Raw genomic sequence first — 25,256 nt, forward strand, 5'->3', positions numbered from 1 at the left:
ATATGGAGGTTTATGCTACGCTATAATTTTATGGTTGATTTAATATTGTAGAAACATTAAGTTGAGTAACTTATAAGACAACAAAGTATGCAAAGTATATGATGTATAGACAGCGTTCTTTCTAAATCTTACCTTCCTTATTGTTCTATAAGTTGAATCTATATTACCGCTTAATACGTACGAATTTCGATATAAAAAAAAACAAAACATTATGTGTTGCTTCACGTAATATATTACACCAGAAGTTTACTTAACATAGAGACAACCAACGATTTATTCTTTCATTCTGAGCTGGTCTTACCACATGAACTCGATATATCTTCTTTACTTCCCTTTGTTAACTCACAAGCTAACGCGCAACATCTTGCGTGGTGCGTGCTCACAACAGAACAGCGTACTTTAAAACCCTTTAAAAAGGCCACGCTGATTTACGCTGGTATCTGTTTCGGTCTTTGAGTGTTTCCGAACAACTCGTGACCAACACTGATCTCGTGGTCCAGTTTTCAGTGGTCGTAGTCTTCGCGTGAGTACTAAAAACCTCTGAATGAGTGATACTTCACTTAGTTTTAATTAGGGTGGTAGATATATTTTTCAATCTCAATTATAACAATACTTTTTAGTTTTTCAATCATTTTTATCTGTAATATTTATTAGGATTATTATTAATTAATTAAAGCTCTCCATGTAGTTGCACCATAAAAATATGATATACAAATATTTCTGTTCCACAAAGTGCAAGAGATGTTTTAACACTTAAAAAACATTACCTAATGTAATGTATTTGTTTTTTAGTACGTAATGAAACATGAAGTTCATAACTTAGTTTTAGTTCCTTCTAGACTAGATATTTTCCCCATAATACGGTAAAATGTGTCGAAGAGCTGAGGATGTGGACGTTCACTAAATGTATTTGTTAAAATTGTCCGATAACAAGTTTGTAGTTTCACAGTGTACTTCTAATGTCGACGCTAAATTGAAAATACTGAAGTAATAATTTTACTGTTGAGACTTCAGAAGTGATTACATTTCTTCTTTCTTTTTTTTTTTTGCTCTCTCTTTTTCTCCTTTGTATTACAGCTCAAACCACAATGAACTATTTTACGATATTTAAAAGAAAAGTTTAACATTTTGCTCTGGTTTTCAAAATCCACTAATATACAACAAAGTTTGCATATTAACTTAACCTTCTTTACAATATAGGCCCGGAATGGCCAGGTGAGTTAAGGCGTTCGACTCGTAATCCGAGGGTCGCGGGTCCGAATCCCGGTCGCACCAAACATGTTCGCCCTTTCAGCCGTGGCGGCATTATAATGTGTCGGTCAATCCCACTATTCGTTGGTAAAAGAGTAGCCCAAGAGTTGTTGGTGGGTGGTGATGACTAGCTGTCTTCCCTCTAGTCTTACACTGCTAAATTAGGGACGGCTAGCGCAGATAGCTTTCGTGTAACTTTGCGCGAAATTTAAAAACAAACAAACAACCTTTACAATATATTTGTAATAGTAATACCGTTAAAGGTATTATATTAATATCGGGTTTTGCTAGAATTCCTTCGAAACATGATCATTATTGTATTCGCTACAAGTTCGTACCTCGCAAACAGCAGGTCACTACATAATTTAGAGCATTTAATAATTATTATTACATAAATTATTTGAAGAGCAGTGTTTTAAGTATATGCTGTATGTGCAAAGGTAGAACATTTGAGCCCTGTTCTTATATTCGCTCGCAAACTTTAACCATAGTAAACCATGTATTTGCAATTGGAAGAAAAAATAACTCAAATATTAAATTTCATTTATCAATTACGTAATCTATAGGTGTGGGTGTATGAAGATGTGTATGGTAACATAATTTTCCATCAAATGAAAGATGTACTTGTCCTAGTCCCGAAAGTAGAATGTTATAGCAATTGTATCTTTATGAGATTTGTAGCATTAAATAATAATGGCTTATGAACAAGTACATAGTAATGGTTAAATGCAACTTTGTAAAAATCAACATTAAATGACAAATTACATTTGAATAAATTCAAATTACAAAGTCACAAAGCCCACTGTATTTCTCCGCTAGAAAGTACCACTTTGCTCTTGGTATTATTCATAATCTCGAAATTTTGGCTCCAGTCTGAAGTCACTGGATGTAGAGAGCTTCACAACATTATATTAAAATGACTTTTGGAGCTTTATAATGCCATTAAATTCATATCGCCAAGTTCGGTCTTGATCTGTCTGACTATGCATCTTGACAATAGGCCTGCAGGGTAGTCTCCATTACATAAGGATCTGTCGTGAAGCTGTCATGTTTACAGCACACGCTCTTCCTTGAAAGTTTGTCATTAGCCATGCAAAGTACGAAGTTTTCTCGCACCCGTCTCAACATTCCTGTTGTACAAAAAAAAATTCCATATGCGCTCCATCCGAAGACATGAGCAATATGTCTTTGTATGAAATGGCACGAATGTACAATCCATTCTCCAACTACTGAAGGTAAGTGGCGGTTAAATGCGTCTCATTTCCAGACAGAGATCCTTCTTGATTGTATAGTATACTGGTGCACACGGATGACTTTTACCACTGACTGTTGTGTGCTTACCATGAATGAGATACGATTTATTTTAGATCTCTTTCTGAATGGTCTTAGTACCTCATGATGGTTCGTATTTTCTATTGACAATTCTAAATCCCCAATATGAACACATCTTTATGATCTGAAAGTATGATTAGTTTGAGTCAGAAAAAGTTGTTTCATACCCTTCTCAAAAGCGATCAGTTTTCATTAACAAAATTTGTAGATGTCGCTGAGCTTGCTCGTTTGCATAGTCAAAATTGTTTTGATATAAGTTTCTCGATTCTCTGCAAACATTGTTTCTAGAATGGATCTTTTTTTGATTTAAGTTTTACACAAAGTGATTAATATATCTTATACCAACAAACACCACTTCAAATTAAACTCTTAATAAGGTTTAAGCACACAGAATAAAGGGATTAAACGTTATTAAGAGTTTAGTTTGAAGTAGTGTGTGTTCTTATAAGACATATTAATCACTTAGTCATTAAAGATATCTGTGACCTTGTCGGTCCGATTTAAAGTTGTATGGCTACTTAACTAAATCTACTGGTATGATTTTTCTTTGATTTTAGAAAGATTTGGTTGTTTCGCAGTTACTAACAAAAACGTATAAACCTTTCTGGCTCTACTTTGTCAGAAACGTATCCATAATATAGTACTTTTAAACACTAACTTTACTGTTACATTCAATCTTTATTGTGCACCTCTTATTTCCTGATATGAATAAAACCAGTCTACCAAACTAATCATAAGGAAGACTATGTATTTCCGTAAAAAAACATTTTATATTAGTTTCGTGATTACATATTGGTATTGTGAGTTATAATTATTACATGATAGCATATAATTGCTATGTAGTACTATAGTAGGATTACTATTGAATATTTAATTAAATGGCCCGGCATAGCTAGGTGTTTAAGGCGCTTGATTCGTAATTTCAGGGTCACGGGTTCGAATCCCCATCACAATAATCATACTCGTCATTTCAGCCTATGAGGGCGTTCTAATTTAACGGTCAAGACCATTATTCGTTGGTAAAAGAGTAGCCCAAGATCTGATAGTGAGTGGTAATGACCAACTTCCTTCCCTGTAGTCCTGCATTGCTAAATTAGGGACGGCTAGCGTAGATAGCCTTCGTGTAGCTTTGAACTAAATTCAAAACAAACAATTTAGTTATTCGTGCAAGAAAAAATGGGCTGTTATCTAGTTTTGTTTTTTTTTCTGCAGGTGGGCTGGGCGTGGACTAGTATTTATAGTTTCTTCATAAATCTCTATGGGTCAGTAGTTCGCGTCCTGTTGCCGTAAACAAATTGCGCTCCATAGTGTGTTATAAAAATGATAGCCAAAATTCATTATTCCATTAGGCTAATCCAAGAAATTAATTTCTTCAGTTCGAAATTATGAACAGCTAACTCAAATTGTCTTTGTGTAGTTTGTATAGTGGTAGTATGTACTTTAATGTGTTTTTATAGTAGAGTATGCAAGTGGAAGATAACCGAAAAAAACCTAATCGTATTATCTCCACCAACTTAAATATTTGAAAAATCAATTTTTTAATTTGTTCAGAAATAAACAGTAGCCAAATCCCAGATAAGCACTTTCATTTTTAGCATTCTATAATTATTAGTACAGTTTGTTTTTGTTTATGTTTTGAATTTCGCGCAAAGCTACTCGAGCGCTGTCAGTGCTAGCCGTCCCTAATTTAGCAGTGTAAGACTAGAGGGAAGGCAGCTATTCATCACCACCCACCAACAACTCTTGGGCTACACTTTTTACCAACGAATAATAGGATTGACCGTCACATTATAACGCCGCCACGGCTGAAAGGGCGAGCATGTTTGGTGCGACTGGGATTCGAACCCGCGACCCTGAAATTACGAGTCGAACGCCTTAACCCACCTGGCCATGCCAGGCCTTATTAGTGCAGTAGTTGTCATTTTACGTTTGAATTAATTTAAAAGGAAAAAGAGGGAGTTTTAATTAGTTTTGTTTATTTATTACTGAGCTCAAAGCTGCACAATGAGCTACCTTTGCACTTCCAACTATAGGGAAGGAGGGGGATATGTTCTGAACAGGTATTGTGTTATATCTAAATGTCGGACTTGCTCCATAATATGTTATTCACAATGTGTTATACTGATGTCTACCATTTAATCCTTCGTCTTAATAACTTTCATAAAGAAAGAAAAATGCTTGAGGAGAGAAAAAAATAGTTATTTAACCGTAATGTCAAACCGTTGTCAGTAAAAAGGGGTAAAGAATGCTTTCTTGTTAGAGTTACGACCGAGGACAATTTATTGTGTGTTTTTAACAGCTCATAATATGTGATAAATAACTAGAAAAGCACTTTATAGTCCGCTCAATGTGGGCTCCGGAAACTAATGAAACGCGAAACAAGCCAGGTCGCCAAGCCAACTTGTAATAAAGTACTGTAAAAATTGTTTCTCAAAAAACAAAAACAACATGTAAATAAATGTCTTGTAGGTTTGTAATCAACAGTTTTTGTAAATAACTCTTAAATCTAACCCATCTATTTGAAATTTGTTATAAATAATTCGAATAGTTGTTTTGTTTTATTTCTTTTATAGCTCTCATGGTTGAATTTATGACTCTTTTATTTCCATTTCTACCAGTAGGTGCAGCACGCGCCCTTCTGCCTTTCTGCTAGTCCTACATCTCAGTACAATGTCTTTCGCAAGTGAACTGCGTCACTGTGTGAAGATTTTCCTCATTATTGGCTTCTTTGGCGTTGCCGTTTTTTCAGGTAATCTTGTTTCCAAAACCGTCTGTATTGTGTGTGTTTTATTATAAGTAATCAATTTCTTTTTCAAAGTACAAACGATAATAATATTATGAAAGCTACAAATTACGATCGAAAAACTGTTTTCAAAACACGTGGCCACTCGACCATATCTTTAAGCGCACACTTATGATCTGGGACGTCATTTAGATTGACGTTTGGTCTCAATCTTCAGCCCATAATAAAACAAGTAGTAAATGTCAGCTGCTTTACCTTTGCAAATATCTGTTAAATAAAATTTGTTTCTTTCGAATGGTACTAAATTTTTGTAAATAGACAAGCACCAAATCCTCCTAGTCGGAATCAGCTTCATAATAAGCTTTACAAACTGAGCCAAAAATGTTTCTATTAGTACGAGCAGTTGTCAAGGTTGTTTGTACTATTAACTCACGAGTAACTGAAAGTCAGAATAAACGTTGTAAAGATGATTAAAGCATAATATATGAATGTCTGTATTGTGTATGTGTGTGTGTGCGCGCACGCGCGCGTTCTTGTGTGTCAGCATAAAATACTATTTGTTTAGTTTACTGTTACTCTAAAAATACTTAGTATTTGTGTTCACAAGATATAGTGGATTTAGTAGCGGAAATTTCTGATTTATGCTCGCATATGTTGAGCAGTTCTTTTAAACTAAAATTTAGCTCAGCAAATCTTTAATGTTATGGGATATAGTGTCGTCAAGAAAGGCTGAAGATGACAAATAGTTCCCAGTCTTAAGTATATCACTGGCTTAGTCTTTCAGTAAGGACTATTATATTTATCTGTACTAGATTTTTAATTATTTGAAATAACTTTTAATTACGCTATTCTCATTATGCCAGTGGAAAACTATTTTCAGTAATATCGTGCACTGTGTTTATAATATTTTAGTAGTTTTTCATTATGAAATTGTTGTTTTGAATTAAGCACAAAGCTACACAATGGGCTATCTGTAATCTGCCCACCACGGGTATCGAAACCCGGTTTTTAGCGTTGGAAGTCCGCAGACATACCGCTGAGCCACTGGGGGGCATTATGAAATTGGAAAATAATATTATTCGGTTGCATGGAGAGAAAATTTGGAGAGAAAAAAATATTAAAATCCACATAGCGCTCTTTCGTAAATTTTTAACAGATAATTTTCTTAGTTGACCTGTTTCTATAAATGCCTTATACACTTGGAAACCATTAGATGTTTACAAACTCCTCTAATATGAACAAATTTTTTAAGCTGATTTAAGAAGAAAAAAATCATTGAAGCTCTTACTTCATAATCACTTTTGCTTGTGATTTAAAATTTTTATAAATTATGCAGATCTAAGAGTTTCATTTATTAAACCACAAGATTAATTTATCTTTGGAAGGAGACTAAGCCTTCCCTCATGATCAATATTACAGGGTGGAAAGAGACGCGTTCTATATCCTACGATAAACCACAAACCGATTAAAGAACTTAAAATTCAGTTATTATTGTGGAACAGAAATAACCCTGATAATAAAATTATCTTTGTTTACTTTTATTCCGTTGATGGTTAGCATGTTCTAACTATGAGTCTGAAGATTCATGGTTCACTCCACTCTTTTGAAGCCTTTGCGTCATAAGAGTGAAGACCAAATCTTGTCTTTCTATCACACAAGGGTATACCAAGAGTCAGCACTGGGTACCTTTTGAACAGTTGCACTCTTATTAGTCTATCAATTAAAGACCAAAGATGGCTGCACAGATAGCCCTTATATAGCTTTGCGCTAAAATTATAAACCCAATAAAATAAATAATTTCATAGAGAAAATAGGCATGAATTTATTAGGTTTTGGACCTAAGCCGTGCACCAAGTAGTTAGTGTTTAAACGTTTCTCGAACAAATATAGTTTTTAAGAGAAACAAATTGTCTTCCAGTATCGACATAAACTTTCTTGAATGATCTGAAAAAGCTATCAGTATTTACGAAAACAGCGCAAATATAAGTTGTCAATGAAGCTCCAGCCACTGTGTGTTCATAGCACTCGTATTGCATTGTGTTTGTATACAATTACTTTATCTGTACTGTTATGTATCGTTATAAAGCCGTTTTCGTCTTACTTTTTACTGATAATTATCACTCAGTGTTACTAATCTTGCTACCTGTTTACTACGTCAGTGATAATTATGAGTTAATATTGTTAACATTATTTTTCTATCACAAAATTAGCGATAGTTGTGACTTTTTATATTGTTGATCAGTCTCTAAGTGATTAATAGATGCCGTGTATACTATTAGTTATCTACTACGCTGTTGATAGCTGTAAGTCTCTAGTTAGTTAATCATTAAGTTACCAATCAATAGCTGTGAGTCTATTGTTGCTCCATTGCTAATTATTGGTAGCAATAAATATAATATATATTTTTCATCGTAACTTGAAAAGCTGTTGATAACTGTGATTGTAAAATTTATACTGTTACTCGCTATATCAAGAGTTATGTAAGTATAGTATATTAATACGTCAGTTCTTACAGTGTAATCAGAGTTTGTGATTATGAAAGAGTCTTCTAATGTTAAATTTAAAATGTTATCGTGTTTACAGGAGTTCAAGAAACTAAACAGTTACAGTGTATGTTCTCTGACAGACTCTATACCATTGGGGATAGCTGGTATCATTTTGTAAATAACTCCAAAACACCCCTCTGTCTCATCTGCCATTGCCAAGAAGTAAGTCTCACGACCAAACAGTTCTGTTTTTATAATACTCTGCTTCATTATTAAATATCTGTTTATTTCAGTAGATCACGTATAGTATATTTAATTATCAGTGTATCAAATAGTGATATTATCTGACATGGTTTCAAGTTTATCTATTGTGTTACTCAAAACTATTAATAACTAACTAGCAATGTGGTAACATTTGATGTAACTTTACCATTAATTCATCGTCGAAAAACCTTTTTATTTTAGCTGTTTGTAATCCAACACAGGTTTATGGAAAACTTTATATGAACATTTGAATTATAATATGGAATACGAGCATAAGAAATGTTTGTAGTAAAGTATTTACTATAAAAATATATTTCTTACTTTACATAGCTTTACAATGAATTTCAGTTCTAAGCTCTTTCGACTCATGACATATCATATTTAACTACCAAGATAACAATTGGTATTACGAGTTTTATCATTCTTTCAGTCTCTAGGATGCTTCAACTGACTTATCTCTATAAGGGGAGCTGTGTATATTGTTATTTTCTTTAGTGTATCTTACTGTTATCTTCTTTATGTAATTGCAAAGTAATAACTAAGAAAATAAGTTTTGTAGACCTGTGTAATGTAAAGCTTACTTGCATCCATACATCATATCAGTATACGTTTTCACACCTCTTTAGTTTCCTTCAATCCTGTGAGAATTGGGTAGTGATACAAACTATTTACCAGCATTTTGAATTTTTCTCTGATTTTACAGAAAGGCAGGATCAGCTGCACTACGAGCACATGCGAGGAAAATAAGTGTTCTTACACAGTCAACAGCAAGGAAAGCTGCTGTAACAAATGTATAAGTAAGTAACGTGTCTTTTTAAAACATATTGAACTATTAATTTACACTATGTTACACTATGTAACACAAATTTTGTTTCTGTATAGTATGTGTTATTTCGTAATTGCTTTTGTTGTAAAAGTACAGAAAATGATCATTATTCCCTTCAAACTTTGCTTTTGTGACCTGTATAATGAAATTTAGAAATTAACCTATTTTCTATGTAAAAACGGGAAAATTTGCACATTTTCATTTACATAACTTCTGAATGAAACAACATATGAATCAAGATTTACATGTATTTATATAAAGTTATGTAAAAATGTTTATAAGTGAGTAGTTTTTCGAGACTTGCGACTGTAATGTAACCACTTTCACGTATCAGCTCCCAAATACAGTCTCCCATGATGTTTTTGTTATCCGCTCCCAAGTCACAAAAGCAAAGTTTGAAGAGAAAAATGGGTTTTTCCATTTACTTTAGGCATAAGCAATTTGGAAATAAAACTTTCTGCCTAGGAAGAAGTAAAAAATGTTGTTACATAAGGTTATTGTTATCAATATAACGAATTAGTTATTGAGCATATGTAATTTTAAAAAATGACTTTTCTGAAAGGTAAGTTCGGTTGTTATCAACTCTAGAATGAAGAATGAATAAAACTATTCGTTCAGAAAAAAAGTTTCCTTATTGATAGTTAACTCAGAAAATGTGCTGTCATTTAAGACCGTTACTTTACTTGACAAATATTTCTGATTGTTACCAAACCTAGGATGTAGATAACTAAAATATACTTTTAGAAAAAAAAAGTCATCTGGGAATCTAACTTAAATTTGTTATATCAACTCTAAAATTTTAATAAAAGTCTGTTACCTAACAACTAATTTCGGTCCGTTTTTAATCACGTGAATCACTAAGAAATGTGCATTAATATTAATGATGTTCTAACTCTTACCACCGATGAGACGTATAACCCTTCTTTTCCATATAAAACTTTTATTTTGAGAAAAACAACAGAATAACCTGCAACGAGTGTTACCTTAGCCGTCTTTGAACAGGTGAGAATCCAGGACACAAAGGTCTGTGTCAAAAGCCATCCACGTTCTTTTAGCCACAGTACCAAACATAATGAAGAAGGATCTCCGTCTGGAAAAGATACAAAACATGTGTACATAAGCTGCTTCCACGACATATCAGTTCCACTGTCGCATACTTAAAGCAGATGAAAAATACTATTCAGTACGAAGACATACTAGTCAAATTTGCAGATTTATTTGTGATTTGAAACCGTCACTGAATTACAGGCCAGCATCAAGAAGTAATGTTCTTTGAATTCAACAGGCTTTTACGTTGGAAAAGAAGCTGCCTGGCTATTTGCAAAACACATGATCGTCAGACAGTATATGACCGGACGTTGTGATGCTTAAGTAATGTTAATCTAATGTATTCAACACCAGTATTCGATTCAGATAAGCTAAGAAACAAATGTTTTATTTGTAAAACTACGTACAGTCCGTAATTAACTGCAGAAAGTACGTTTGTACTCCAGCAATATCATTGTTTCTTATGGTCTGTAATGACTCAAAGCTTATTTTGTACTACATTTAATTTGCTTTCAAACTCAACACTATTTTTTTTTACAACCAACGACTAGAAAGATACATCAGGTAAGTAAATTATAGCACTTTGTATTTTCAGTACTGGACGGCAGGGTTTGAATGTGACAGCTATCTGCGTTCATAGATTGTTTTATTTTTATTCGATATTAAAACCAAGAGTGCAAAGCCGGGAAATAGTATTGCTCACTTCGGGCGTTGAGGAATATGTTTTAAAGGGATCCTTTGGAGTTTAAAGTATTTGGGTGGTTTGTGTCCGTTCCATTGATAGGTAAGCTTCAGTATTGCATAACTATTTCAGCAGGCTTAAGCTTGTGGCATTAATCACTCCCCTCATATTTATATTTCATACACGTCTTGAATTCCATTGTGTGAGTAAAATATTTGAGTATTTTTAGTTAGTTTCGTAGCGGTTTTTTACTAGAAATTCAGTTCATCTACTCAAAAGTATATCAGAGTAACTATCACGATCTCACACATTTGGTCCCCCGCTGTGACAGAGTTAAGTCATTGGATTTACAACGAAAAAATTAGTAGTGGTTCAATTCCCGTTGGTGAATACAGCAGATAGCCCGATGTGGCTTTGCTATAACAAAACACATACACGTTCGTATAATTGATGTTCTTTTTATTCTGTAATTGTCTTAAATACACTAAGCCTTTCTTTGCATTAGTAAGTTTGTCAGAAAACTTACTTTTTAGTAGAAATATATCAATGCTAGCCCGTGGGTGTGTTGGCTAAGGATTGTTTCACAGTTGGTGTCTGTGACTTGTTGGCGATAAATTCGATAATAAACGAACAGCACTCGCTCCACTTGTTTTTAAAATATATGTATATTAGAAACAAGTTGAACGTACATGCAAAATTCTTCATATTATGGATATCATAGTCGTATCTTATCTTATTCATTATACAGTTTGTTTTTTGTTGTTGTGTTGTCAAAAATCTACTTAGGCTACTTCAATTGCTTTAGAATTCGCTTAACGAGTAGAATTATTTTTTTTATGTATATATCACAATAGTATTCGTATATAATTTACTTACGCTGTCGTATGAGTTACCGCAGTTGTACCCTCTACTTCCAATAATTGACTGCTTTTTCGTGCTTCCAAATATTGTCTGCTTTTTCGTCAAAATCAACACAGGCAGATTCATTTAGCTAAGAACGCCCTTTGACAATAAAAATTATTCTTCTCATCTCTTTCAAACTACTAATCTCACTATAACGTCATCTGTTAAGCCTTTCACTCCCACACGGTTAACTTTGCATTTTTTAACTTTTTTCTCTTTCCCGTGATTTTACTTTTTATTCTACATTTTCGCTCGTACGGTCGCCATTATTTATACATCTATCACTTAGGCCTTCTTGAAATCTCTATAGCCTCCAACAGCGATGGACTGCACACAACATTAATAATCTCGTCATCAATGAATTACAACCACAAAATGATTAAATTAATAATACCACTAAACAGTCTTTTATATTTAACAGAGTTTATCCGTTTTCGTAATGTTACCAACTATTATTTGGATAAGGTTAAATCTGTCGTTTTCAATGTAAGCTATATTAAACACTAACATACCTCAGATAACGTATAGTTTATAAACAAATATAACGTGGCCACTTTTGTGGCAGCAAGTGTGGTGAAACATCACAATAAGAGTGAATATTTCTGTTGTGGCTAGTTAAATGTTTGAAATATATCAATTCGTACTGATAGTTGCTACTCTCAAATAGATAATATTTGTCGGCTTTGTGATACGCATAATTTAACCTCAACATTGACAAACGGTTTCATTATTAAAATAATTATGCAAATAAAAATTCACACTTAATATATAGTTGAAAAATAACACTTACTTTGTTGGTTTTAAATAATTTCACTCTCACTAGTGTTTGAACAACATCGTGTAACTGCTTTAAATAGTTTTTTTTAATTTAAAATTTAGTTATATTTCACGAACACTAGGTTCGTTTTACCTTTGACATCAATTTAAAACTGATTGATCCACTAGTCACAGTAGCTTTAGCTAACTTTAAGTTCAAGTAACCTGTTTAGAATAAGAGGTCGTTTCAATAACAATTTTAATATAATGATATTCAATCTTCTAAGTACAGCATCTGGTCACAATAGTTTTTAATGAATGACATTTCATAATTAAAATAAATAATTTACCTATAATCATTACATCAATATAGCCTCGTTTCCAAGACGCAACAGAGAAATCTCCTGATCTATAGCGATAGAACAAGCGCCATTTTATATATTGTATTAGAATAGTTAAAGAGTATTGGAATAGACTCGATTACGTAGGAGTAAACGCCTCCAATAAGTGAACATTGAGCTATAGCAGTATCTAATCTGCGTATTGACTTATCATCCTGAAGTTCTGAGCTACCAAGCTTCAATAGTGGAAGCTCCAGACTTTGCTTTCAGTTCTTTATAGTGACAAATATCAAAACGAAAGATATAATGTATATGTGACAAAAATAAGAAAACAAAAAGAGAAACATTTATCAATTCAAAGGATTGAAAAAAACTGAGTTGAGAAAGCGTTTATTACTATGTAATATTAATGTCAACTATTAATATCATGTATATGAAAATATTGATCCACTTATGAGATATAATGAAATGATATAAATCATGTTGCTACTTGCACATGCTAGAAAAATGGTAATTACTATATATAAATTATAAAATAGTACAAATTATTATTAACACTGGATGGGCTAGGGTAAAGTAGTTGTGAGTGTATTGGCTACTAAGCTCACCACAAATAGAAAATTAATGCTATTACGAAAAATAATTGTTTGAAATTCGTTAGTTGGTTTGATCAGTACACTAATAACTTGTTATTTTTCCACCTCTCATTTATAATATGACTTCTTCCAAATATAACAACTCATAAAGGCGGACAGCAATATTTTATAAATCTCTATCTTCCAACTACATTGTTATTGTTACAATAAAGTTTCTTTCTTTAAGGCTTGGTTACGATTATATTTTAGTTGTTTTATTTTAATAACTGGGAATTTAATAAGTAGAAAATATTTCTTCAGAACAATAGAACGCTTTACTCGTTGTTTTTTCTTAGGACTGAAATGAGATGTTTTGATTAGTATAAAATGTTTACTAATATACTTTTAAACTAAAATCTGCCAAGATAACAATCTACCTCACCTTGCTCTAACTGTCAAGACATTGCCAGGACATGCTTCTAGGGTAGTGCACTCAGCAGACATTTTTAACATATACACACGTGGCTAACATAGGTTTTAATATTACTCTCACCGATTATGGGCTGTGGTGCAACCTCAAGCCATTAATGTATTGTGATGTCTTATACTTTGACAGACTTGAGAGACAGACACGGCTTCAAGTGCAACTATTGGAAACGAAAGATGTCGAACGAAGCAATAATTGACACGAATGGTGTTAACATCTTCACTGTACAAGTTTCACAATCAACACCTTATTGATAACTGCTTTTTTGCACTACAAATCCTTTCCTATCTTTTCAGTAGTTAATCTATTTAAGCTATTTAATTAACTTCCGAGTAATGTACATTAATATGTGCCAACTATTTTTATAAGAAACACATAATAGGTATGTAGTTCATTACTTTGTTTTATTATGTAATTATCTTGAGTACTATATCAAGTTCATAATGTAGTCAAACTGTCTAAAAACAGAGACTACTTTTTGAAAACAGTTTTAGGTTTTGACATTTGTTTATTTGGCATTAAACAAAAGCTACACGAATGGCCATTGCGGATATCGAAACCCATTTGTAGCTCTACAAGCCCTCAAACTTGCCGGTGAGTCACCGAGGAACTGTGCTTGCAAGAAGATTGTTTGTTTGTTTGTTTTTGAATTTCGCGCAAAGCTACTCCAGGGCTGTCAGCACTAGCCGTCGCTAATTTAGCAGTGTAAGACTAGAGGGAAGGCAGCCAGTCATCACTAACCACCGCCAACTCTTGGGCTACTCTTTTACCAACGAATAATAGGATTGACCGTCACATTATAACGCCCCACGGCTGAAATGGCGAGCATGTTTGATGCGACGGGGATTTCAACCCGCGACTCTCACATTACGAATCGAATGCCTTAACCCACCTGGCCATGCCGGGCCCAACAAGAAGAATTTTCTTTGTTGTTAGATAACAAAGTTATCGTGTTTAGTATAACAGATTTCACCGAGTTAAAACTGTTGTCTTTAGAGAATCTTTCGTTTAAGTTTAGGAATTAAAACTCTATTTTGTAAGCATGACAAGTAATTATACAAAACTGTATAAGCTTGAGTTAATTAAAACAATTTAACAAATATTTATGTTAGCTTTTAAAGAAATATTCTCTATTTACGCATTTTAATCCCTTAATGTTAAAGAAAATTTTAAACCTTAATAAAAAATTTTTAAGCGAAAAGGTAAGTCCATTTCACACATCTTGAGAATTAATACAGTAGTACATATAATAATCGTGAAAACGTTAACATTAAGTCTTCGCCATCTTTTTGTGTTAAATACAATCAACAATTATTTTTGTTCACACAAAACCAATTAACCCAACGTAACATAAGAATAGACGATACATAGAAGTGTTTTCCGCTGGTACAGCGGTAAGTCTACGGGTTTAAAACACTAAAATCAGGGGTTTGAATTCCCTCGGTGGACTCAGCAGATAGCCCAATGTGGCTTAGCTATAAGAAAAACTCAAGCATTTATTATTTTCTTAAATAGTTTCGTGCAGACATAATTACTGGTATGTTAGGATTGTGGTTACGTAGAGAAACCTTCTTGTTTTTCTTTGTTTCTGTTTTACGAATTACGTTAAGAACTCCAAATATTATTTTACCCATTTTAGAATTCTTTAACCCTCATGCATATAGGCGAGAGTCAAAACGCACATGCCACGAGTTTTTACACAACATCTGTTAGAGAAATGCCATATACAAACTGTGTACATATACAGAGATACTGTTTTCGAGATGAATTGTGTGTAAAAGTATTTTTATTCTTCGCATGAACATTATCTTACACTCCAACTTGTCAGTCGGAGTGATGTTGTAAAGTCATGAAAAAATTATGCTTATAACAATGATTTTTCTGTTTACACAGTAGACTTGTATTACATTTGCATACATTTGGCAGAAGCTTGCAAAATTACACGTAGGTGCACGTAGTAGATATGGAATTATGGTCGACATTCCTTCTACAATGCTAGACTGTCCTCGTACACGTTCGGTTAATGTGTGTTGGTTATTTTCCATCTATTTCGTTGAATAATTGGGTATTTATTGTCCCTGTAGCTAAGGTGAAGTTTTCATTTTTACTTGAACCCCTTAACCGAATTAAACTTGGTAAAAGAACTTGTAAAAACGTACCCAAAAGAAAAAACTTGACAGTGTCTCCTCTCTCAAGAAACATTCAATTGCCCCATGAAGGTGACTGGAAATAGCGATTATTTAAGACATCTGGAAAAATGTTTTACAACCTTCGGCCCGTTCACAATTAGCAGCATATAATGACTACGCGTATCAGATCATGGAATGGTCACAAAGATTTCTTTTAAGACAGGAAAGGCAATCTTTCATTACAGAAATAGACGTTTTGGCCGATACCCGCATGGCTTATGCAATCTTCAGTGCGGCGCGGCGCGGCACGGCACGCGAGTTTGGTTTGTGGTTTTCAGTTATAACGACAGTCATCAATTTACCCATGTTATCCCTCAGGTTATACTACAAGTATTCACTATTATATATATACTCCCACAAAATCCAAGAAGAAGCTCAGTTTTTTTTAACCTTCACATTAACTGTTTAAACTTAGACGCAACTGTGGTTTCGCTCTGCTCTACATTTTGTTACATAAGAAAAGTAAACACTTAGTAAACCTTAAAAACATGTTAAAAAGCTCATAACATCACTTATCTTATATATATATATATACACACACACATACATAGAGAGAGAAATACGCGTGTACACATGCGTACAAACACGCATCTTTCACCGTGTGTACATCCCACAATAGAAAGCCGCTAGTGACGTTTCGTCCATAGTCATAACTGAGAAGATGCAGAGAAATTAAGAAATGTTTGTTGAATATTTATTTTTGCTACTAGATGGTGCCAAACAGAACTGTCTATTTAGTGGTAAATTCTATACCACAAACTTTTTATGGCCTTATGTGTAACCACATACACAAAGAAAGCGGCTTATCGTTTTTAAATGTATTCCTCCTTACAATGAGAACCATGATTGTCGTTATTCTTAAAACCAGTCTGTGATCTATTTAGAGAAAATTGTTTACATATAGATTAAAAAAAAACAATCTTATTTGGATTGAATTTAGTTTTGTCAATGTATATGGTCTTGTTATGAATGTAAGGTCACAGAGACTAAAAAATTTAAACGCCATTTAGAAAAAGTTTATGCTAACTTGTAAAGACGATGGTTACTCTGAATGCATGCTGTAGGTGACAATAAGGCATAAGCTTAAAGTATGTTGATTTTGTTTTTGGAACTTTTAGTCGCATATTCCTCATTAATATCGTGAGAGGAGATTCCTACCAACAATCTAGTATAAAGTAGATTTTGCAACTAAGCATGTGGTATGTAACGCATGTTTCCTAAAACAAAAAAATATCTGTTTGACACTTTATCAGCACAACAAATATGGTAAAAATTACGAAATCCCTAAAGGCATACTATTTCATAGCCTTAAGGTCTGTTTTTCAGCTACGAAGGTGTGATATTTAACACTCGTCTAACAAAAAAAAAACAAAATATTGCAGTTGCACTACTATAAAATCATATTATACGAAATATTTTCATGAAATTATCAGTTTTGGTTTGAGAACAAAGTCACATTGGACTACCTTCTGTGTCCACCGCGTGGAATTGCGATTCGGATTTCATCTTTTGAAAGTTTTTAGACTTATCGCCGCCATTGTAGGGGACTGTTGTCACTAATTACTGGTAGTTTCAGAGTTTTGCTGACGTTTTCCAAGTACAATAATATAATAATGGTAATTATTTACACTGTTTAAATATAAATAGAAAATTGCAGAAAATGAGATCAGGCTGATTTCGGAATTACATTGTGAAGAAATTACAAAAAATACAATTTCTTTCGTACTTTCCGTAGAATTCGTATTTCGTCTGAAAACCCTCCCTGAAAGTTTTATTACCAAAACAACATACTTCAAAGCCTGGCATTGTTTCGTTTTCTGCAATACACATGTCGTATGCAATGCACTCTTCAAAAAGGCAACATATTTTAAAGCCTGACCTTGTTTACTCTAAGCAGAGATACGATGTGAAACATCTTTTGTACAAATATATGTCTTTGACCATTGGTCAAACATTGCTAATTAGTAATAATAATTATATAATTTCGAGAAAACAGTTTATAGGATTATGCATATTAAACTGGAAATATTATAATTTTACATTTTTTAGCAAGTTCGTTCTGTAGCGTAACCAGCATCAAATGTATATGGATGCACACATGAGAAGTCCTGGTGACGATGGAAGGGTCTTGGAGGCAAGTTGTTATAACTAGTGATATACTGAAATAAAATGTGTGTGAAAGAAAGGGAAGAAACATTACTTTTATATTTATACATTAAATATATATTAGGGATTTAAAAAACTGTGAAAATGATGTTTCCTTGAGCATACAAGTATACATGATAGCTACGCCATTGGCACCCATACAGAGACGCTACATCTTGATGTTTGTTTTAGCAAACTGGATTGTAGTTTATGGAGTTCTTCGTTTGGAATTTATGACTGATACCAACAATTATTTGCCAAAATCTTAAAAAAAAACATGCAAAAGTAGAAAATGTAACACCTTTTTTCAGCTAGGCAGATCTTAAAATTGAAATCTCTAAAACCGTAAATCTGATTCAGTTGAATAAGCTCAGATATTGAGCTATGAGTTCGTAAGAAGAGTAGCAGTCAGCCTCCTAATTTGCTTCAACAAAGCCCTTGTAGCGAAGGGTGGTGCTGGCTGTCTGCCATCCTTCTAATATATAGCTCAAAATTAGGGACAGCCAAACGTGAACCTTTGGGGTCGTTTACCTGACCGTTTAGTTCATGCACGTGTGCAAAAAATGCCGATCAGGTTAAATTCCAATTCAACTTCCTCTTCTAATTACCCTGGTAGATCGTATTTATGCAATGTACGTAAAAAGTATTGTAAAACCTTATTTATTTACATCTATAGAAAACTTAGAGTGTTTTTATGAAAGGCTGCATTTACTACATATGGTGAGAATATTTGCTTTTGTAACTATACAAATCAGAAACTTTTAGTGTAATCGAAATTAATACCATCGGAAAACCACATTAAAATGGAGGCAGACGATAACTGATTTATCTTAGGTTTAGGATGAATAAATATGATATGGATTTGTAGCTATGACATAGAAAAGGTTAGGGTTAAGAAATTTCCTAAACTTAACCGGGGATTTTTGTACTGTTAGTTAAACTGCGATAATGGTTGTTATGCATAAGTATAGGTTTAATAGACATGTTTAACCATACATTTCATTATCGGGTAATAATGTATTTCATTCATATAATTAGATAGACAGGGAAGTGAAATGTTTCCAAATTTCTTCTGGAAATCTATATTTGTGTATACCATTCAGAAATTGTTACAGTGAATTTAAAACTTGGAAATTTTGTTTTATCTTTCGATCGTGGCCTGGTAGTTAGGAGCTTGTTTCTTTGTTTTAATTTCACGCAAAGCTACACGAGAGCTATCTGCGCTAGTTGACCCTAATTTAGCAGTGTAAGACTAGAGGGAAGACAGATAGTCATCATCACTCACCAGCAACTCGCAATATGGATGTCGCGTGGTTTGAACATGCTCATCCTTTCAATTGTGTGAGCATTATGATGTGAAGACCAATCGTATTTTTCATAGGTAAAGAGTAATCTAAGAGTTGGCGGCTAGTGGTGTTAACTAGCTGCCTTCCTTCTAATCTATAATTTTTAAATTAGAGACATGTAGTGGAGATAGCTGTCGAATAGCTTTGCGCGAAATTCAACAACAAATTCTACTAATCGAATTCTAATTACGTTCGTTGGATCAAGTCATATTTTACTAGTCATTCTGAAAACATCGCGAATAAATCTTGCAGGTTTTTTTAAGAAGAGCTTTTTACAATGCACTCAAGAGCGCCAGTCAGTTTAAATAACATGAGCAGTACATTTCAAAACATCCTGTTCACCTGTGCGTTTGGCTGGTCATCGTGCTAGAAAAAAGTGGAAATAAAAACATTTGCACTGCAAATAAATGCGATGAGCACATTTTGTGATAATTAACAGTAAAATTGGATGTTAAGCTTGGAAAAATAATTATTGTAAGATGAGGTTTTAGAACTAAGAATTTTTCAGTCTTTGATATCAGTTTCAAAAGTCAGTATCATCATAACGTACATTTTACGTTCTCTGTTTGATATCTCAATTTTGTCCATTTTTTGTCTCATTTTAGTTAAGTTATTGAATATAAATTGATAGTTTCGTTATCGTTACCAAATACGTTAAACATTATCCACTTTACACCATTGAAACTAGTTTAGTTTTGTTTGCCTTTAACTTTATTCATTATGATAGAGGACTGCTTCGTTGTATAGAAAACTTCATTAAGAAAAACTAAGCGATATTAATATTGCATTTATATTATATTATTATTCTTTACGAGAAAAATTTTCTAATTTGCCTTAAGTTATTTTTAAGAACATACACCGGAAATAAAAGACCCGTATCGTAACCTTCCCAGGCAATTTTATAACTGTTCTACTAATTTTTATATATTTCATTCCTGATGTGTAACCAAAACTTGTTTAGCTACCTAGCATAGCTTGAAGAAAGAAACAAATGTAAGTTTTTGTTATTAATCACTCAAAGAAGGCATGAATTTTTTATTTACTTCTCTTTAATCAAGTAGTTCCAGTAAAAATGTGATTATATACTTTAACGTAACTGTATACAGTATTGCGTATATAAAGACACCACTAGTACCGGCCTAAAGCCAACATTTGATTTTTCATGGTCTGATCATCACATGTTCTTTGTGTGGTTCACTCACACTCTGCGTATTCCATGTGTGATTTTTATCTTTTGTTCAAGCAACGTGTAAAACAGAACTTTAAGAGACTAACTTTGTCGGTACACCGTCTTAAAGACTTTATTACTTAGTAGTGAAGTCGAATGGCCGCAAAATGAAACGTTTTATCAGCTTGATCACTAATTTTCTTAGTTTTTGTAAAATCAAACGACAGCGATCTTCCTACAGGCTACGATTCAGATCGCTTAGATCCCCAAATTAGATTAGCTGTTTTACTAAAACAAATAAATCACAGCTTCAGATGAGAACTTCTTCAGTTTAAAACGACAAGAAAAATCCATGTTGCTATTTGAAACACCTTGTTTATTCTCCCTTATTAAGCCTTTAGTTAATCTACAGTTTCAAAATCATTATATTTTTTCTTGCATCATAAAACGCAGATTGAGCGGCATTTTCAGACTCTCATCAGGAAGTGTAATAGCTTCAAGCACAATCCGCAGTTTGATTATATCGCTTTGCACGAACACCAAAGTAGTTGTTGCTTGTTTTCTCATTCTTTCTTTGCTTGTTTGGTATTTCGTTTTTCGCAATGTATTTAAATTACTTTATACAAAGACCGAAACCAGATTCAAAGAACATAAAAAATCACCTTCACACGTTTTCCAACACTGCAAGTCAAATAAACACAACATAACCATAGAAAACACTCAAATACTAAATATAGAAACAAACATAAACGTGTATATAGTCACATATTACTATAGCCATAGTAGCTGTAGTAGCAACGTTATTTGTGACTTCGTTTGTTTGTTTATGGCGAAACTACTAAGGCTATCAGACACCACCTCTAATTTTAAATTGCCGACCACGAGAAAGGCCACCAGCTGGCAGCACTCATCGCCAACTTTGAGCTTCTATTTATCAAAGAAAAATGAAATTAATCAGGACATTATAATACCTCCATGGCTGAAAACGAAGGTTTTGCGTCAAGTACCCAAACTACCACGCCGTACTAAGCCCTTTATGCGTGAGATTAGCACACAGAATTAATTGGTAACAATCATGCTCTCATAGTATTGTTGTTCGGTATGAAATCGTATAATCCAGAGGTATAAATTGATTTATTTGAGTTAACTAAGTACTCTAATTGTGAGCATTCATTTATATAAAAGGCACTTGATAAATTTCACAGCTATCTACAGTTCTGTTTCTATAATACATTATTGGTATTTAGTAGCAATTAATATTTGACTAGTACGCTGTCATATGCTTAACAATACCTTGAACCTGTGACATCACTGCTGTAATGATATTTTAAGAGGTATCTGCGTCTAGGATAAATGAGAAATATTTTCAAAAATAAGCCAATAGTTATTCATCAACTAGTCTGTTCTCAGACTTCGGTTCATCAAAAATGAGAATTACCTTTAACCATGGTAGCAAATGATGTGTGTGGTGAGCTCTCTTTGAACCATCATTGATACAATACAAGTTGTGGGAACTCTGGACCACTTTTGTATTTGTAGGCTAGGTTTCCTCCTTGGCTACTGAATCATTTTTGGGTCAGTGAACTATCCACCACCATCTACAACAACGACACAGGTTCAATTTATATTGTTCTATGGAACACTATTAGTGTTTTAGAATGCATGATAATTTATAGAGTAAAGTACTATCAAATAAAAACTTCATAAATCTCCCAGTGACACCTTAATATTACCTCATCAACCCATTAATTTAACGATATTTTTTTTGCTGCAGTTTGAAATGTGTGCACAAGTACGAATATTTCACGAAAAAGCCACTTTATAAGAGTTTCATAATCTGCTCAAAAGTGGCTGTTGCATTACACACAAGATGGCATGGTGCAGCTTTCATGAAACCCACCCTAAATGCAAAAAATAGTCTGTATTCAGATCTGTTTTTACCATTAGCTCACTTGCCAGTAGCCAGATCTGAACCATGTGTGAGTAAACAGAAACGTTTCATTCCCTTATAGTCAAAACAAATTTGGCGTCCATTTTCTTCCATTGATTATCATTCTCTTAGAACCTGATTCATCAGAGCTGTAACTATATCTTTGGTCACTCAAGGAAGTCATGGTATGTATCCTGCTCATACATTCATCTGGTTTGATGTACACAGTGGCAACTTATATCAACAGCTTTCTGAGATCTTCTCACAGGTTAATATCCTGATTGTCGTTACAACATTCCATAATTTATCCCAAAGGCTCTGGAAGTCAGGCTCTGATACTCATTCTTCATGTCGGCAACCTTTCCATCCGTTACTTATGTTACACCTCAAAAATGGAAGAAGCCTTGGTTTTAGGGATATTAAACTCCACTAAACACAATCCAGGATTCAGATAGAAGTACTGCACCAGGCACTACTACACAAGCAATCAGTATTAAATAAGAATGTATTTATACTATTCTGTGAAACTACTACTTATTATTTTAGAACACATTATAGGTATTATGAAATAAAAGAATACTTTCAAAATGCCTTCCATTAACTCCTTAATCTTAGCTCATTGATTTGTCAGAAAAAAAACATCCTTTTTACCATAGGATGCAATAAGGAAATAATTCATGATTTGAGCATTAAACGAACTATTACCAGTAGTTTAGTTATTGTTTACTTACTTGATTCATAATTGGCTCACTAGTTTGGAAACTAAACATGTCAGACAGTTCATCATTAAAAAAGTGATGAGAGAATGGTGACTTTAAATCGTCAATCACAGATTTTTCATATACTTATAACATAAACTATACCACCTTACATCTTATGTTAGAATTTAATTTTGTATCTCTGTGTATGCTACTGTTTTACATTGGCATGCTTATTATTGATCTACTTTGAGCTTTGCTCTTCCATACCTCATCATTACAGTGAATTTCAAACAGGACAATCTTTGTATTCATTGGTTCAGATTTTGTGGCCACAAAGTCCGACTTATGAGGTTACGAACTAGCTAAGTTTTTGTGTTTCTTATTGACTAAATACCAAAACTGAGAATTCAAAGAGTTAGAACTATAATAGTCAACGCAAAGATACTGACATAAAAACACTCTTGTCTTCCTTGATCTTACCCCAGCAGCACAAAGCCAACTGTGAGGACACCTTCGGTGTGATCACGTTTTCTTTTTACAATGTTGTTAACCTACTAGGTGTGAAGTTCTCACCAGTATGCTGTAAAGACATCCCTCCATAGACAAACATCTGATATTTGAGTGAAAAACTTGAATTGCTGATAATATTGGTCAACATAAGTTTAACGAACAGAAGCATTTGTCATGGTTCACCTAGTAATAAGGTTATTTGGTAATATATTTATAGAGCACTCAAGGTATTGACTTTCATAAACAAGAACTCCTATGATTAGAACAATGTGTCAGTGATGTATAGAGTAGAGGTGTGGGTCATTGAATGGTTTCTTTTGAAAGATGATGCAAACACTGATACATTTCTTACGTATCGACTCCATTTGATTTGATTTTTAATGTGTCCTTCTCTGACACATTTTCTGAAACCAAACTATTCCGTTTTGAACACTAATTCTAAAAATAATACTATATTTGTTTTGACATTTGGTAAAGTCGATCTTTGTAAGTATAACGATATTAAGTGAAAATCACTTTTTGATATTTATTTAAATTGAACAATGTTAATTACGTATAAATGTGACTCTGAAAACTGAATCTTGTATTAGAGACAAAAATTCTTAATCTAACACTTTCGTAGAAAACAGAGAAACTTAGGATGAATTGAAACTTCTTGGCTCGTTACTATTAATAACGCCCCAAACGAGTGTTTTCTGTCGCTTTATATTTGTTACAACCAGATATTTTATAACTGTTTGCACTTTCAATCAACTTAATTTCTGATGAAACTTTGTAGAATGGACCTGAAGACGAAAGGTGGAAGACTTTTGAAACGTCGTCCTCTACACTCGTGTCTCCACAACAGGCAGTTGCCGTCCATCCTGCAAAGTTTCATCATGAATACTCTGCCTAAACAATCTATCAAAGAAAAACTTAATTTCTTTTGAACGTCATGAAATTATTAATTTTTGATATCAAACAGACAGTAAATATTGGAAGAATAAAGAAATGTTGGAAAGAAAGCCAACGCAAAAAAAAATCTTTATACTAACACTGGTTTTCCAATATGCGGTTATAAGCTTTAATTAGGGCTCCACTATTGTGTTTTTTTCTTAATTTTTTATTTTAAGGTCCTAGCCTCTTTTTCTATTACGATATTTTTAGTTGTTTTTTTTGCTGAAATTCCTCGTGAAATACTTAAGACAGCTTTCCCTCTATGGTACGCATCTCAGTAATTCTGTTCATTTTTCTATGTGATTGGGTGTGTTCCTTCTCTTTCCAAAGTTTGGGAAGTGATGGCTCGTTAATCACAAAACTTCAGTAGATCTACAGAAATCGAAACAACTACATTCAACCCGGGAGAGAGGGTAATTTATATGATGACAAATTTCTTTCGCTGTATAATCTATAAGTTAGAAGTGCCTTAATTTCTGCACTTTTTTCCCCTCTTTTTTTTCCCAGTCAGGGAATGAGTTATGCTTGTAGATGGTTTGAAAAGAAAAACCGGATAAGTGTTGATTCACGACCGATAGATGGTTATAGGTGGAAAATTAATGAATGAGATGGAAGAGCTAGACACTTTAGTTCACAGC

At 33.4% G+C, this 25,256-nt stretch overlaps 1 protein-coding gene across 3 annotated transcripts in view; it reads left to right on the plus strand.

The window, feature by feature from the left end:
* Positions 1-374: 374 nt before the first annotated feature.
* LOC143237165 (chordin-like protein 1) overlaps positions 375-25,256 on the plus strand; it is a 59,808-nt gene continuing 34,926 nt past the window's right edge. For 2 of the 3 annotated variants that reach the window (XM_076476117.1, XM_076476119.1), the window contains exons 1-4: positions 375-523; positions 5,202-5,332; positions 7,910-8,034; positions 8,780-8,873. In XM_076476117.1, the coding sequence (XP_076332232.1) occupies positions 5,254-5,332; positions 7,910-8,034; positions 8,780-8,873 (298 nt within the window). In that variant the 5' untranslated portion in view covers positions 375-523; positions 5,202-5,253. The remainder of the gene's footprint in view (positions 524-5,201; positions 5,333-7,909; positions 8,035-8,779; positions 8,874-25,256) is intronic. The other variant, XM_076476118.1, reaches the window with a different exon arrangement.

Source organism: Tachypleus tridentatus, chromosome 13 (assembly GCF_004210375.1).
Source record: "Tachypleus tridentatus isolate NWPU-2018 chromosome 13, ASM421037v1, whole genome shotgun sequence".
Lineage (NCBI taxonomy): Eukaryota > Metazoa > Arthropoda > Merostomata > Xiphosura > Limulidae > Tachypleus > Tachypleus tridentatus.